Source organism: Ctenopharyngodon idella, chromosome 16, assembly GCF_019924925.1.
Source record: "Ctenopharyngodon idella isolate HZGC_01 chromosome 16, HZGC01, whole genome shotgun sequence".
In the NCBI taxonomy this organism is placed as follows: domain Eukaryota; kingdom Metazoa; phylum Chordata; class Actinopteri; order Cypriniformes; family Xenocyprididae; genus Ctenopharyngodon; species Ctenopharyngodon idella.
In genome coordinates, this window is record NC_067235.1 from 10,043,782 (window position 1) to 10,058,748 (window position 14,967).

Sequence of the window (14,967 nt, forward strand, 5' to 3'; positions counted from 1 at the left end):
TGGCCGGACAGCATTTCAGCAGCGGCCACATTCTCCAGCTGACTTCAAACAAACAGCTCTTCTCACAGCTACAGAGAGGGAGCCCCTTCAATGAGCTGCTGATCATTCAGGCTGCACTTTTTTCCTGTCAGTGTCATGTTGGCCGGTTCCCCTGTGTGCTTCAGCACTGAAAAGAGAGCATTTTCCCTAAAAGAGCTTACACAGGTGTGAGTTTGCGTCGTTTTAAAGATAATTTTCCACCCGTGTGTTTCTAGATGTGGACGTTGCCTGGCGCCGACAGATGATCACAATCGCTGTCTCACGTATCTGGGCATTAAGCACACTGAGATGGCACTCGTGGATGAGTCATATTCCCACTGCGGAGGCATGGCCATCTCGAAGTTGCGGTTACGGCTCCAATACCTCAAGAGAGGTGGGGTTCCCATGTCTCTACCTTGATATAGTTCTCGTCCTGGTGGACACCAAGTGAGGGCTACTTCAGGCAGTCGCATGGATGACCTGAGGATCACGGTGAGGAACCAGCCATCGGTTCCTCCTGCCTCTTGCACTCCGCAGCCAGTGGAGCTGCTGGTGGAGCACATCTTCATGATGTGTACCAGCCATTTCCTTCGGTGCTCCCCCCGATGACCAGTTGTCAATTGCTGCATCGGAGAGTGAGCCAGATCTCTCGGGTGATGATGATTCGGCTGCGTTGCCTCTTTCAGGAACGGTAGCACTGTTCGAGTCAGACCCTGAGTTGATGGCTAAGGTTGCCTGGGCCACCGAGAAGGTCAGGCTCGTGTGGAATCCTCTACCATGTCCCGAGTCTTCTCGGTTGGACGATTGGTTTCTCGATTTTTGACGACTGGTGTCTTTCTTTCTGGAAGTGCATGAGGAGCTTACCAGGTCATGGACGACACCTTTTACTGACCGAAACCGGCCCAGTTTCTCCCCCCTCACCACCCTCAATGGTGGGGCAGCTAAGGGGTACACAGGGATCCCCTGGTGGAGCGGTCGGTTGCAATGCAGTTGCGTTCAAATACCACCTCCAAAAGAGCAGTTTCCTCTATCTCTGGGTCCAAAGAGGTCATGGAGAGCAGTGGGTGGCGAAGAGCCTCACCACTCTCATCTTCCTCTTCTGTCGGCAGTTGGCAGCAGTGGGTGGTTCGAGAACATGAATAAGTTTACTCACGCACCCTCTGCGTTCCTGTGTTCCACCTCGCTACCCCACTGCGGGTACGTCTGTGGTTCCCTTGGTTCCGCTTGCACGGTCTCTGAGAGCATGGCTAATGCTCCCCAGTCTGTCTCGCTGGCTCCTTCAGACCATCAGACTCGGCTATGCGATTCAGTTCGAGTTTTGAACCAAGTTCTGAGATGGGCGTGGCAGCACGGCATTCCCCGGATGAAAATCACACCGGCCTGTCATCAAACTTTCAGCCCATGGTCAGACTCTTCATAGTTTCGAGCAGGAGTGCCCCTAGAACAGGTGTCCAGGCATGCTGCGGTGCACACAGATGCCTCTGCCACCGGCTGGGGTGCAACATACAACAGGCAGTTTCAGGGGTTTGGACTGGACCCCATCTGCATTGGCACATCAGTTGCCTTGAGTTGCTGGCAGTACATCTTGCACCTAAAAAAAAAATGCCTAAAAATAGCACCTACATATTCCTCTACCCCCCCTCCATACCCTCTTGGGACCTCACTTTGGTGCTCAGAGTGCTTCAGATTCTCCCATTCGAGCCCTTGCAATCAGTCAATCTAAAGATTCTTTCCATGAAGATTTTGCTTCTGGTTGCATTGGCCTCCATCAAGAGGGTAGGGGACCTACAGCCATTTTTGGTTGATGAATCATGCCTAGAGCTTGGACTGGCTGACTCCAGTGTCACATTGAGACCCTGGCCCGGCTATGTGCCCAAGGTTCCTACCACTCCCTTCAGGGACCAGGTGGTGAACCTGCAAGCGCTGCCCCCCGGAGGAGGCAGACCCAGCCCTAGCTTTGCTCAGTCCCATCCGTGCATTACGAATGTACATTGACTGGACTCAAGCTTCAGGACCTCAGACCAGCTCTTTGTCTGTTACAGAGGCCAGCAGAAGGGAAAGGCTGTCTCCAAGCAGAGGATGGCCCACTGGATAGTGGATGCCATTGCCTTGAAGTGTTGCATCCTCCTGGGCGCTGACAGATATTTGTAGAGCTACTAGGCTAGAGATTCTATAGCCTTCGTGTTGAGCCGGCATCCTCCTGTGTTCTCACCTCAAATGGGTAGTGGCACTGAGAGGCTCTGGCTTTGTGTCAGCTTGCTGCGCCTAATGCGCTTTTATTGCTCCAGAGGGCAAACCCTGTTGAGTTCCTCCATCACCCTCGGCAGCCAGATGTGGCAGAGCGTCCGGCGCTATAGGCCTCTCATCTGCTGAATCCTTGAGAACCGATGTTAGGCTGGGTTTCCATATGTTGTGACCCTGTGGGGATCCCATATGTGTATTTCCACGGTTCAGCTCCTAGCGGAAGCCTGTGTCTTTCCAGCTCTGCTCTGCAGAGACGTTGAGACGTCGAGAGTGACCAAGTGAAAGCGAACGTCTCGGTTACATATGTAACCCTCATTCCCTGAAGGAGGGAACGGAGATGTCTCGTCCCATCACCATAACTGCTGGGCCACCTCCGGGTTACTTGCTCAGCTCCTCAGTGAAAACCTGATATGCGCTTGCACCTGCTGCTCATTTATACCCGTGCTGCGAGGCAGAGCAGCTGTATGCAAATATCACATGCCAATGTGCATTGGCTCATTTAGTTTATGTAGATTGGTCTTTCTAAGCGAGATCCCAATTCGTCTGTCATCGATGAAACGTCTCCGTTCTCTCCTTCAGGGAACGAGGGTTATATACGTAACCGAGATGTTCAAGAGTAAGAAGAAACTGCATTTATGGTGGTTTTGGCCCTGGTTAAATTTCCAACCTTCAGTATCAGGAAGCCAGGTCTGGAGCTTCCTCTTGAACTCATCCTTCTCCTCCTCAGTAGGTTTAGAGTTGGCCACTGGTGAAATAAAAACTAAGGAAATCAGTGATTGGTTGAGTCCAGCCTTCTCGTCTTCTGTTGGTTTAGCGTTAGCTACAGGTAAAGTAAATAAAAAAATCATTATTGGAAAATGTGTGGCATTAATTTACTGCCTAACATGATGTAGATGTAACCAAATATTCAAGAATAAGAGAAAACTTTTTTTGAGGTTGCAGCCCTGGCTGAAGTTTGTACCTTGAAATTTAGGAAACCAGACCTGGAGCTTTTTCTTAAACTCAACCTTCTCTTCTTCAGAGGGCTACTTGTAAAGCTACTTGTAAAATTAAAAGAACTACAAACTTATTAATGGACAATTGGTAGTAATAATTTGCTGCCTAACAAGTGAATGTAACTAGATACTAAAGATTATGAGGAAACAATATCTACTGTAGTTGCAGCTCTGGCTGAAGTTCTTACCCTTAAAGTCAGGAAACCAGGTCTGGAGCTTCCTCCTGAACTCAGCCTTTTCTTCTTCAGTTGGTTTAGAATTGGCTACTGAAATAGTAAAAAAAAAAGAAAAAAAAAGAAGGAAACTTATTAAATGACAGTTATTGAAGATAATGCACTGCCTAAATCAGTTAATTCAACTGATAACTTGAATAACTAGTTATTCAAGCCTGGTGGATGTTCAAATACAAAAATGTAAAAATTACAGCGTTTGTCAGTCAGTATTCTAAATAGTAATTAAGGCAGCTTCACTTTTCTGAGCCTTTTTTTTTTTTTTTTTTTTTTTTTTGTAGTTACTTTTAACCAACTGTTCTCAAGATGATTTTTAGTGGATGTATGAAGTCAGCCAAGTCTGTAATATATACTTGCATTGTATGACAATGATTAAAAAATTACCCTTAATGTTATTATCTCACCTTGCAAGTTTGGAAACCAGGCCTGACACTTCCTGCTGAACTCATCCTTCTCTTCAGCTGATGGTTTTACTAGTGATATTGCAGAAAACATTATTGCATTTTTAAATTGTGCAAATTATTCACTGGCTAAATAAAATATACTTTAAAATGTTGTAAAGTATACACAGATAATTCTTAATTACTTTAGTAATTCATTTTTGGTGTTCTTACCATGAAAATTGGGAAACAAGTTCTCTAGTTTCTCTTGAAACAGAGAACGGCTCCTTTCAGTATCCCTTTTAACTTTATCCATCGCTTGATCAGTTAGGGTAATAAAAATCACAGTGAATGTGTTTGACTTTCTAATCAAATATCAATTCCATATCAGTTGTCTTCTAGCTTTCGATCAACTCCTAACATGCTACACAGAATCGCAGTTTGTTGTGCTACAATGACATCATAATGTCTATGAACATTTCACAGAATCCTGACACAAGGAATAGCCGCCAACATCTCTCACAAACCTTTATGAAATATCAGTCCGCTAAAGTATTCCAGAGAGTCATGTAATATACTGTAGGACGCAGGTGGTATTTTAATTTTGTGGATAATCAACCAATTCCTTCTCAGCCAATAGGAAAACTGAACAAAACGTGTGCAGTTGAACAGCCAAAAACACAACCCATGCTTGTTAATTTCTCTCACTCATCAACAGTGAATATTTTAATAATGTAGGGTGTGCGTTCAGATTTTAAAGAAAAATTGCACAGAAAATTAAGTATGGTTTCTTTGCAGAACAAAAAGGGCATTTTCCAATCAATGGGCTTTTTTCAAATGCCTTACTTGACTAGACCTAGCCACCAGTGGGTTAGATCAAACTGGGAAGAAGGTTGAAAACACCCATCGTGGTTTGAATACCCTATTGACTAGGGAACGCCCACTAGTGTTCCACAAAGATATCCTGAGAAAATATGAGACTCTGAATTGTAGAATGAATCATCATTTTTTAAATTTTATTTGTATTGTTGTTGTATTGTATTGTATTGATGAAAAAGAGAGATAAAGCACAAATAAAGCATATATATTCTGAGAATTTTTATAATTGTTTAGGAGCATACTATGCAGTAGATAAACTCAAGGCTATTTTTGCTGTAGGACAAAATATTTTCTGAAGCCATATGATTGCTTTGTGTGAATGACCCAAAAAGACCCAAATTAAAGGACAACTTTGCCGATTTCCAACCAGCTTTGTATTGTTACAATGTCGATGTAAATGAACAACGAGTACTCCATTCTCCATGTTACCGGCAGATATCACTGTTTATTTGTCAGCGAAAGTCTTTTTGACAGCCGGGTCCAGATGACACATTTTGCATCATCCAGCTGACTTTTTCTAACAAATAAACAGGGATATCTGGGTGCAGGTAATATTTGACCATAACAGTCAAATCCCACACTCCCATATGAGAGTCATGGGAGTGGGCAGTTGCTGCAGTGCTTTTTTGGTGAGATTTGCTCGCCATGATTCTCTGATTTGTGGAGCTTTTTTTTTTTTTCTTGCATAATCATGGATTTTGACAGGAAATTCTGCTTATAATCAATTATTAAAAAAATTAAGTTAAAAAATGAATACCATCATTGGAGGTCTATCTTAAAGGTTTCTAAATTTATGTTTGTAAAAAAATACTTCCACTATGGGGAAAATGAATGAGACATGTATGCGTTTCAATGTACACCTTCACGGAGTGGATCAGTATACCAGTTTCAGTGTTTAACGACTTAAAATTCCACTTATATTATAACTAAAAAATATCAACGTACTTTTATCTGCCTGTTAAAGTTTTTACACTTTAATAGTGGTTAGGTTTGGTGTTTGGATTAAGAGGTCTGAAATACAAATATATCTATGAATATATCTATAAAGGATGTATGAATACTTCACATTTCTACAGCTGTACAGTACAGCTCCATAATATCAAAATGTATACATTTTAAGTTTGTGAAGAAAAATATTGGGCCACTCAGCATAATCTTGCAAGAACAAACTTGTATTTGTGAGTTCACAATAACTTGCAGAGTGTTTCTATGGAAACCCTCTTCAGCTAGAGAATGTCATCTGAATATCATCACATTGTTAGTAAATAGCTAGTGTTCTTCAACACCAAGTGGCCTGTTGATCAGTCAGCTGTGGTCTGGTCACAAGCATATACTCACTCTATGCAAATTTGCAAGACAAGGGCCCTAAAGGGTTTCTGTTTCTCAAGATCAAACAATGACGAATTCAGAAACGTGAACTGGCATATTTTGGACTTAAACACGCTCAGTGTTTGGCCTACACAATATGGATATGTAGTTGCTGGGCTGATATGTAGATTGTAGGGAACAGAATTTATAACTGGATTAGCTGTGTTACTGAATCCAGGTGGTAGGGACAATTTAATTGATTTGGTGTTTCAAACACAAATGTAGAGCTGTTCTGAATGCTCAATGTTGGGGAAACACTCCCTCTTGTGCTCAACAAGGCTAGTGCATGTCATGTTTCTAAAGAATGTTGAGAATGGATATTCATAGACGTATACTTGAACAAAGACCTGAAAACATCAAAATAAGACAACCGACACTAAATTATCACAACTGGTTTATTGATCCTGCAAAGGGGAGTTTCTAAAATTCATGAACAAAAACTCCTCTTTTCACCAGTTGTCACTGCTTTTCCATTTTCTTATTTTTTTCCCCCTCAAGTTTAGGTTTTTTGCTTTTTATATATAAAAAGTTAGCATGTTTAAATTCTTTGCATATTTACCATTTACAATATACAAATGTCCTTTCTGATGAAATAAACACACCATTGAAATCAATGATCAGTCATGGCAGATTCCTCTGAAACACATTCAATAAAGGTCATGCTATGATTAAATGTGCACACACACATACGCACACATTTTCACCTAACACATTTGATTTGCCTTAACTAAAAGAAAAAGACCTTTTCTTTAGAACAACTCATGCAGTTTCAACTGTATGTGCTTCCTCGACAATACATTAAATATAATATATCCTTCAAATATCTGCATTGTCAGGTAAAAATAACTGTTAAGTCAATACATCACACATAGTTACAGTATTTATGCCAGTGCATTCTGTGGCAGGTGGAGCCATTATGATACAGTCTGTCAAAAAAAAAAAAAAAAAAAAAAAATCAGGCACTATGAATTACTTCCTATTGCACCCTTGAAATCTTTAAAGCTCACAATACATACTTCACTTGCTTTACATACGACACATATCAGTCAGTAGGTTCCAAAACCACAGCAGATGTACAGTATTTTTTTTTCTTCGGTTTAACCAATGAAATGTGTTGTGCAATTTTCTCATCAAGTCTTCGATACTGCAATTCCACACGCCATGTACATCCACACACATACACTAATGTTGGTCTTCAACAAAAGGACATTAAAAGATGACTTAACATGAACATGATTGTGTTTCAAGTTCAAACCTGCTGCAATTTCTTTCTGCAGCACCTTCACAGCCCCGTGGTCTCGTTTTTTCTCTGCAGTACTTCAGTCTGTTCAGTCGACTTTTGAGGATGTACAGAGCAGAGAGTTAATGTGCTAATGTGCAAATTATCACCAATTCATGCCAACAGCGCCCTCTACTGAGAGTCGTATTACTGAACTGTGTTATTACACTGTAATTACCATTATATTATGCATTAATAAGCCATTTTAGACAAACATTACGCTGCAGTTATTCAGTTGCCTGGACTAGATGGAAAAGGCTTTTGTGAAGGTATTTGTACTTAGTAAAAGCAAATTTTTGGCACACTATAGGGGCTTGATAAAAAGCAATATGGCATGGCCTTTAAAAAGTGCCAAATCAGACCAAATAATAAATAAGAAATGACAAGACTTCATTGATCACCAATGTCTGGGCTACCATTAGCATTAAGGTGCTATCAGTGCTCTTGCTAGCATCACAAAACTAACAAATCTTGAAATGTCACACCGGAAGACCAGATTTAGTTAAAAAAAAAAAAAAAAAAAAAAAAATCCTAGAGTAGTTTTTAAATTCAAAAAAGTGCTTCAACTGGAAATCATTTTGGGGCATGAATTTTCTGCTCTGTTTGTATGCTACGTTTTCTCACAGCTAGCAAGTGCAAATTGTCACACAATGACAAAAGCTTGGAATATGCCAAGCTATGTGACAATGCTGAATGAACTGTACTGTTTATGTTGGTCAGGCGGAGAGAAATAGACAAAAAAGAGGTTGTTATATCAACTGTTATAACAAAATAATCTATACAAATATCATCTTAATAACAGGCACTCGAGTTGTCGCAAGGATGATATACTGTATCAATGCAAATTTAAACAAATAAAAGGCAAAAGGGGACGACAGAGAGGCAACATTCACTTTTCATTGAGGCTAGTTTGTCTGGGTGGCCCATGGGCCAATAGCAGGTCCTCACTGGGAGGCCCTGGACCCTTCATAGCCATACTAGCCCCAACCATAGCTGGGTAACTGCGGTTTCTTCTCATCCCTGAGTTCAGCACTGGCAGTCCCCCGATAGGGGAGGTCACAACAGCGTGGGCTCCGAATGGCGGTCCTGGCCTTCCGATCCCTGGGGCCAATGTTCTGGGAGCCATGCTAAACTTCTTCACCTTGTCCACAAGTCTCAGGTTCTGCACACTGACTTCAGTCTGACACTGCGTATCTGTTTGAGCCCTTTCGTCCGCCTCCCGCACTTCCTTTAGAATGGAGCTAGCTGGCCGTGAAGCCAGAAAGGTTTCGTAGGGGGGGTCTGAGGGGCTGTAGTCTACAGGGAGCACAGGTCTGGCGGGTTTGGACTTGCTGGGGGAGTTTGGAGGGGTGGAAGGGAGCGTGTCCGGACAGGAGTGTAAGGGGCTGGCAGTGTGTGATGAGTAGGGGTCTGGTGGAGGGGCTCGATCCGCCCGGTCCCAACTGAGAGGGTTATAGACAGCAGCAGATATACCTCTCTCCTGTAGGAGGCGCACAAGGCCCAGAGAGGTACTGGTGGTCTTGGTTGAGTCGCGGAGGTTGGTGAAACTCTCCGCCAGGCTGAGGCGACGAGGCGTGCAGGGGGTGGACACAGGGGTTGAGCGCAGACTGCTGTTGGACATCACGCAGGAGGCCAGTGATGGACCAGACAAGAGACTGAGAAAGAAACACTTCATTAGTTTGCATTATCTGGCTATATAAGCAACATGCCAAACTGTGCAATCGTAACTCTGTGAACATGATTAAAGAAACTGAAATATTCAAGCCAATTCAGGAACATTTTGCTCACAAGAAAAAATTGGTTAGTGTGTTTACAACAGATAGGATGTTTTGATTGTGAGAGTTTAGATTTTCTTTTGTATAGAATATAAAGTGAATATAAAACTAAATGCCACGCTTAAATGGATAGTTCACCCCAAAATGAAAATTCTGTCATCATTTGCTCATCCTCACACTGTTCCAAACCTGTATGAGTTTCTTTCTTCTGTTGAACACAAAAGAAGATATTTTAAAGAATGTTGGTAATCAAATAGTTGACAGTAGCCATTGATTTCCATAGTAGGAAAAAAACATTTCTTGGACGTCAATGGCTACCATCAACTGTCTGATTACCAACATTCTTCAAAATATCTTCTTTTGTGTTCAACAGAAGAAAGAAACTCTTACAGGTTTGGAACAACGCGAGTAAATGATGACAATTTTTTCATTTTTGGGTGAACTATCCCTTTAATACTATATGAATTAGGGCTGCATGATTTGGGCAGGATTTGATGTGAGCAGAATTTACTGTGAATCGAACAGTTCTGAGGATAATGAGCTGCTCATGTGTAAGAACAGTGTCGTGCTTCACCTTGAAATATGCACTGCATATATAGTTTAATTAAATTACAGCCTTTGCGATTTGATTTTTGCACTAAGCCATTTTAGTTTCATTTTAAATAATTGTGCAGCCCCAATATGAATTTAAATGCATAAAAAGACTTTACAATATATTAAACCAACCATCTTCAAATAAATGATGCCTTGTCTCAGAGCTAACTTTACTTACTTTTATTGGTAACCACAGGTGTATTGAATCATTTTTGGCAAATACTCTTATCCAAAACAACTTCAATTAGTTTCAAAGTATACATTTTTATCAGTTCTTGCATTCCCTGAAAATCGAACCCATGAACTTGGCGTTAATAGTGTCTTGCTCCATATAGGAACACCATTAAAATTATAATATTTAGGTTAATATTATAATTATTAAGAATATTTATTCAGAATAATATTCTGAGGTTGGATGTCAACAGGCTGTTAATCTATAATCAAAAGAATTTGCCTCCAAAATTATGTCTGAATGCAATGGCATTGCCTCCATAATTTTGGAGGCAAATTCTTTTGATTATAGATTAACAGCCTGTTGACCTCCAATCTCAGAATATTAATATATTGTTACGTTGCAGACAGTTTATATCATGGCTCTGTTAACATTCTGTCCTCTCATGCACTCTGTACTTTACCATTGATTTACAGTACGCACACAGATTCAACCATGGATTTATACACAGTTTGTATTATCAGTCACGTCATACTGCATATAGCGTCCCACAAAAAGGTTCTGGTGTTAGTGAGAGAAACATCCTACAGGTCAGTTAGGACATTAAAGGGGTTTGTGTTTGGTTAGAGAATAGCATACTCCCATGACACAAGTTTTAATCAGGACTAGGCAGGTCATGCTATTCATCCTCACCCCCAGGGGGTGCTGCTCAGTGACTCTGCTTTAAGCCCGCCACCAGAACAACATGATAGAGAGCCGCCTCATCATCCTCGTCATATGACCTGCAGTAGAAGCCAATCACACAGCTGTACAGTATGGCTGCTATAGAGACAAGCTATTTGTCAGGCACCCTCAGATACAGATTACACTGTCGAAGATTTTGTATGCTAGATTTATATTGAATTTTTCTTGGAAAACCTGAATGATTTCAGTAAATTTAAACTTTATTTTAAAGTCTCAAATTTTGGTACCCTAAACCAAAGGGTTGCAATTAGGGTTGGGTATTGACACAAATTTCACAATTCGATTTTGATTTAATATTTATGGCAGTGTATTTGTCAAAAGTGTCTGATATTATTCATGAAACAATAGTTAGGATGGTATTATGAAAAGACCACACTGTATTTACCTGGGTGTGACTCTGGTGAGTTCATCTGTAGGGTGCAGTATCCTGCAGGTGGTGAAAGTGTACGTGGAGCTGGTGTGAGACATACATTTACCAGGAAAATGCACTGGGGAGAGCAAAAGAGGAGAAACAAACATTAGTACACAGCACCACAAACAAACTAACATAAACACAGAGGAAATTAAAACTGCTTCAGGATCTGAGAAGACCTAATGCAATGTAATGTGGTATACTGCAAAAATGTGACAGCAGAATTTGTATTGTTACATTTCCGTACAAATCATGAGTTTGTGGAGGTATGATTCATCCTGATGCAGTTTTAAATAGATTCACAAAGCAGGAGAGAACAGTGGGAAAGAGGAAAGATCAAATAATGAAGTCCAATTATTATCAGCTGGCATTATTTTTCAATAATTCTCTGCAGAAAGAAACATTCATTGTCATTAAAGGAATAGTTCACCCCAAACGAAACAAAAGAAGAAAAAAACCAAACAAAACAAAAACCAAGCAAATCTTCTCCTCCATACATCATTTGCAGTCCATTTCAGACTTTCAGCTGTAAACCCAAATAAGTTGGGCTAACTCAAAAAATTTGAGGTAATCAGTTACATCAAATTTTTGAGTTATGATGTTCCCAATTTTAATTAAGCAGAACTCTCAAGTTTTACGTTTGTAGTACGCATGCATGATAATTGCTCTTAACTTGAAGTACTGATTTAGCTAACTCATACACTTTGATAGCAATTAACATAAAACATTTAGTAAATTATCTTTTTTATTTTGAGGTCTTACAAATCAAATGAGTTATTTACTTCACTGTAAACCCTAATAAGAAAATTAAAAAAATGCCAACTTGCTAATTTGCTAACATGTTAACAATAGCATGGTGTAACACTTTAAAACATGTAACTTACCTGCTCTCAAACCAAGCCTCATGCACCACTTGTCACCATAATGGTAACTCTCCAAAAATCCACATTAACAGAAACTCTTCTAAATTAGCATAACAAAACATGAATCACTACTAAATCTCCCTTATCCATTAATTTTGCACAAAAAAACATTATATAACACTTAATTTTAGCATTTACTCTCCCTTTTGAGTGCCACGGGCAAAGCATGCTGGGAAACAGAAATCCCAGCCCAGTTTCAGTTAAACTTAAGTTAGTCTAAATTAAAAGAAATTAGTTCATAAAACTAAAAACAATAAAACAGTTCAGTTTACTTAAAATATAAAAAGAAAGTTCTAAACACTCATAACAGTTAACGTAACTGAACTAATTTGTTAAATTTATGTTTGTCCTACTCAAAACAATTAAGTATTTTGTGAGCATTGTCTATAACTCTCCAGATAAATTGGGGCTTTCAGTGTGTGTGTGTGTGTGTGTGTGTGTGTGTGTGTGTGTGTGAAAGAGAAAGTCGAGTGTGTGTATGTGTGTGGCTGACAAGCCTGACTTTGAAAGCATGTGGAGCGCGTTTGTGTACATGTGGTGTCAATGTGACCTCTGTCCAGTGACGTAAGAGTCTGTTCACTCACATGACTGCAACTCACACTTCCCCGTTTTTAATAGAACTCTGTAACATGATCCTTTAAAACACACTCAGAACTCTAGCTGGATGTTAGCTGGGGCTCCTGTTGGGACTGTGTGATGTGCACTAAATGCATCAGGGATGTGTATGTGTTGTACAGTTTAATATTAAACATCCCACTCAGGGTGGAAGCCAACCTAAATCTCACATACAGGTTTATCAGGAGACAAGTGGGCTTGCGCGCGCGTGTGTGTGTGTGTGTGTGTGTGTGGAGAAAGTAAGTAAATTAATGTTGTTTCCCCTCCACCAGGAATTAAACTCTCTGATGGAGCGTTCTGGTAATGCAGGTAAGAAAAGAAATTTAGCTGAGAAGATTTTTCGGAAATTTAACGAGTGCAGAAAATGAGAAACAAGTCTAGAAGCACACACTTATCATCACTTATTATACTCCTATTCATAAGTATCTAAGAGTAGACCTACTAATATTATATAATAAAAATGTAATTTAAAATTAAAATATTTATATTTTACCATGGCAGTATATGTTATACTGACTTTAAATAATAATAATAATAATAATAATAATAATAATAATAATAATAAACAAGACTAATAATAATAATGTGCTGTCAAATCGATTAATCAAAATAAAACATAAAAGTTTGTAAATATATTATATGTGTATAATATAATAATATGTGTATACAGTATATATTTGTATACCCACACACTCCCACATGATGTCCACATGATGATATATCTACACACACATTATATATATATATATACACATACACACACACACACATATATATATTTACAAACTTTTATGGTAGATGCAATTAATCATGATTAATTGATTTGACAGCACTAATAATAAAAATAATAATAATAATAATAATAATAATAGTGTCTGGACAGGATGAGAATCTAATGGGAATCACTCTTTAAACAATGAGCATTACAAACTCAAATGTTGACACATTACAGTAGTAATAATAATGGGGGTAGGGATTTTTTTATTGTAATCTATATGTTACAATGAAAAAAAAAAAAAAAAAAAATCACTTTTGAATTTAGCGTGAAATATGACCCAGGCGGAAAGGTAACCCCTGGCATACAGGCGATAAAGTTTGGTAAAAATGTGGTACTGCTGGTGGTACTTTAATTATCACAGATACTTTAATATTTAAAAGTATTTCAACTGATACTTTGTGTGTTCTAGAGTTTCCATAGACCGATTTCTCATTTTCAGCACAAGGAGCCAGAGAGATGACAGGCAGAGTGACAGTAAAATGTTAAAAAATTGACTATACTCAAAAGAACATGGCAGCTGTCTTCAGGGGTGAGGTAGTGGTTGGTGTGCAGTGGATGTGTGCCTGCAGCTGAACAAGGAGAGAACCAGCTCATCCTACAGACCCTCATAGGCACAATACAACTGGGGCTTATGGGTTATTCCACTGGGGCATCGGTCTGTTTTATAGTGAGGCTTTATGATCCCACACCCCTAAGCCTGTCCGGAGGGTTAGTGAGGTTATGAGGGTCCCTCACCAGATGAGACCTCTTCCACTCCAGCCTCCATTCGGTCTGGCCCCACTCCAGGGGTCCCTCCATTTTCTCTGAGCTGTTCTTCCTGGTTGTCAGGATTGTTGGCACGTGGTCGTCGCAAAGCAGGCGAGCAAGGCAGAGAACCCAGGCAAGAGGAGATGCCGGATTGGGAATGCTGTCCTGGCTCATCTTCCTCCAGGTCAGTGAATTGGTACACCTCCTCCAGGTCCAGCTCTAGCGGTCGGAAGCCCTTGGTCACAACGCCCGGCCGTGCGTCCAGGATGCCGCCCAGGTGTGGCTGCGCGAGCTGCTGCCATGCGTGCAGAGTGGCCGAACCTGAGGAATGGAGGAAACGAGAGCACAGATCAGATACAAAATGCAACAAATGCCACATACCACACAGAACATTGAGATCACACTGAGAACATGAATGCAAGGTGGAGTTCATGAAGTGTGACATGAGATACATAATAGCGATTGGACTCTGTGGAATGTAGGGAAAGAATTTCAGATCTAAAATTAGCATCCATTGTAGTCCAAGGGAAACGAGACTGCATGAGACTGCTCACCTCGGAAATGTATATCAAAATAAGAAAGTAATATTGGACGAATATTGAGCATGTGTCATATATAAATCTGATTCTGCACTATAAGGTAAAAGCTGATTAAATGGTAAATAAGTCCAGGTTTCTAAGAGTGAAAACCAATTGGTTTCAAAGCTGAGAACTGATCTATATATTTTTTTATAATGCAGCATCTGTCTGTGTTCCATTACATTTTAAAATGGATATATTTAGAGGCAATTAGATGTGGAGATATATATTTAACA

General features: G+C 40.1%; 1 protein-coding gene across 5 annotated transcripts in view; it reads right to left on the reverse strand.

Annotated features, from left to right (window-relative positions):
• Positions 1-6,495: 6,495 nt before the first annotated feature.
• The window catches only part of trak1a (trafficking protein, kinesin binding 1a), a 72,377-nt gene continuing 63,905 nt past the window's right edge, over positions 6,496-14,967 (reverse strand). For 4 of the 5 annotated variants that reach the window (XM_051865113.1, XM_051865110.1, XM_051865112.1 and 1 more), the window contains 3 exons: positions 14,142-14,474; positions 11,064-11,166; positions 6,496-9,048 (listed from right to left, as the gene is read on the reverse strand). In XM_051865113.1, the coding sequence (XP_051721073.1) occupies positions 8,283-9,048; positions 11,064-11,166; positions 14,142-14,474 (1,202 nt within the window). In that variant the 3' untranslated portion in view covers positions 6,496-8,282. Of the gene's footprint in view, positions 9,049-10,627; positions 10,717-11,063; positions 11,167-14,141; positions 14,475-14,967 lie in introns of all 5 variants that reach the window. The other variant, XM_051865114.1, reaches the window with a different exon arrangement.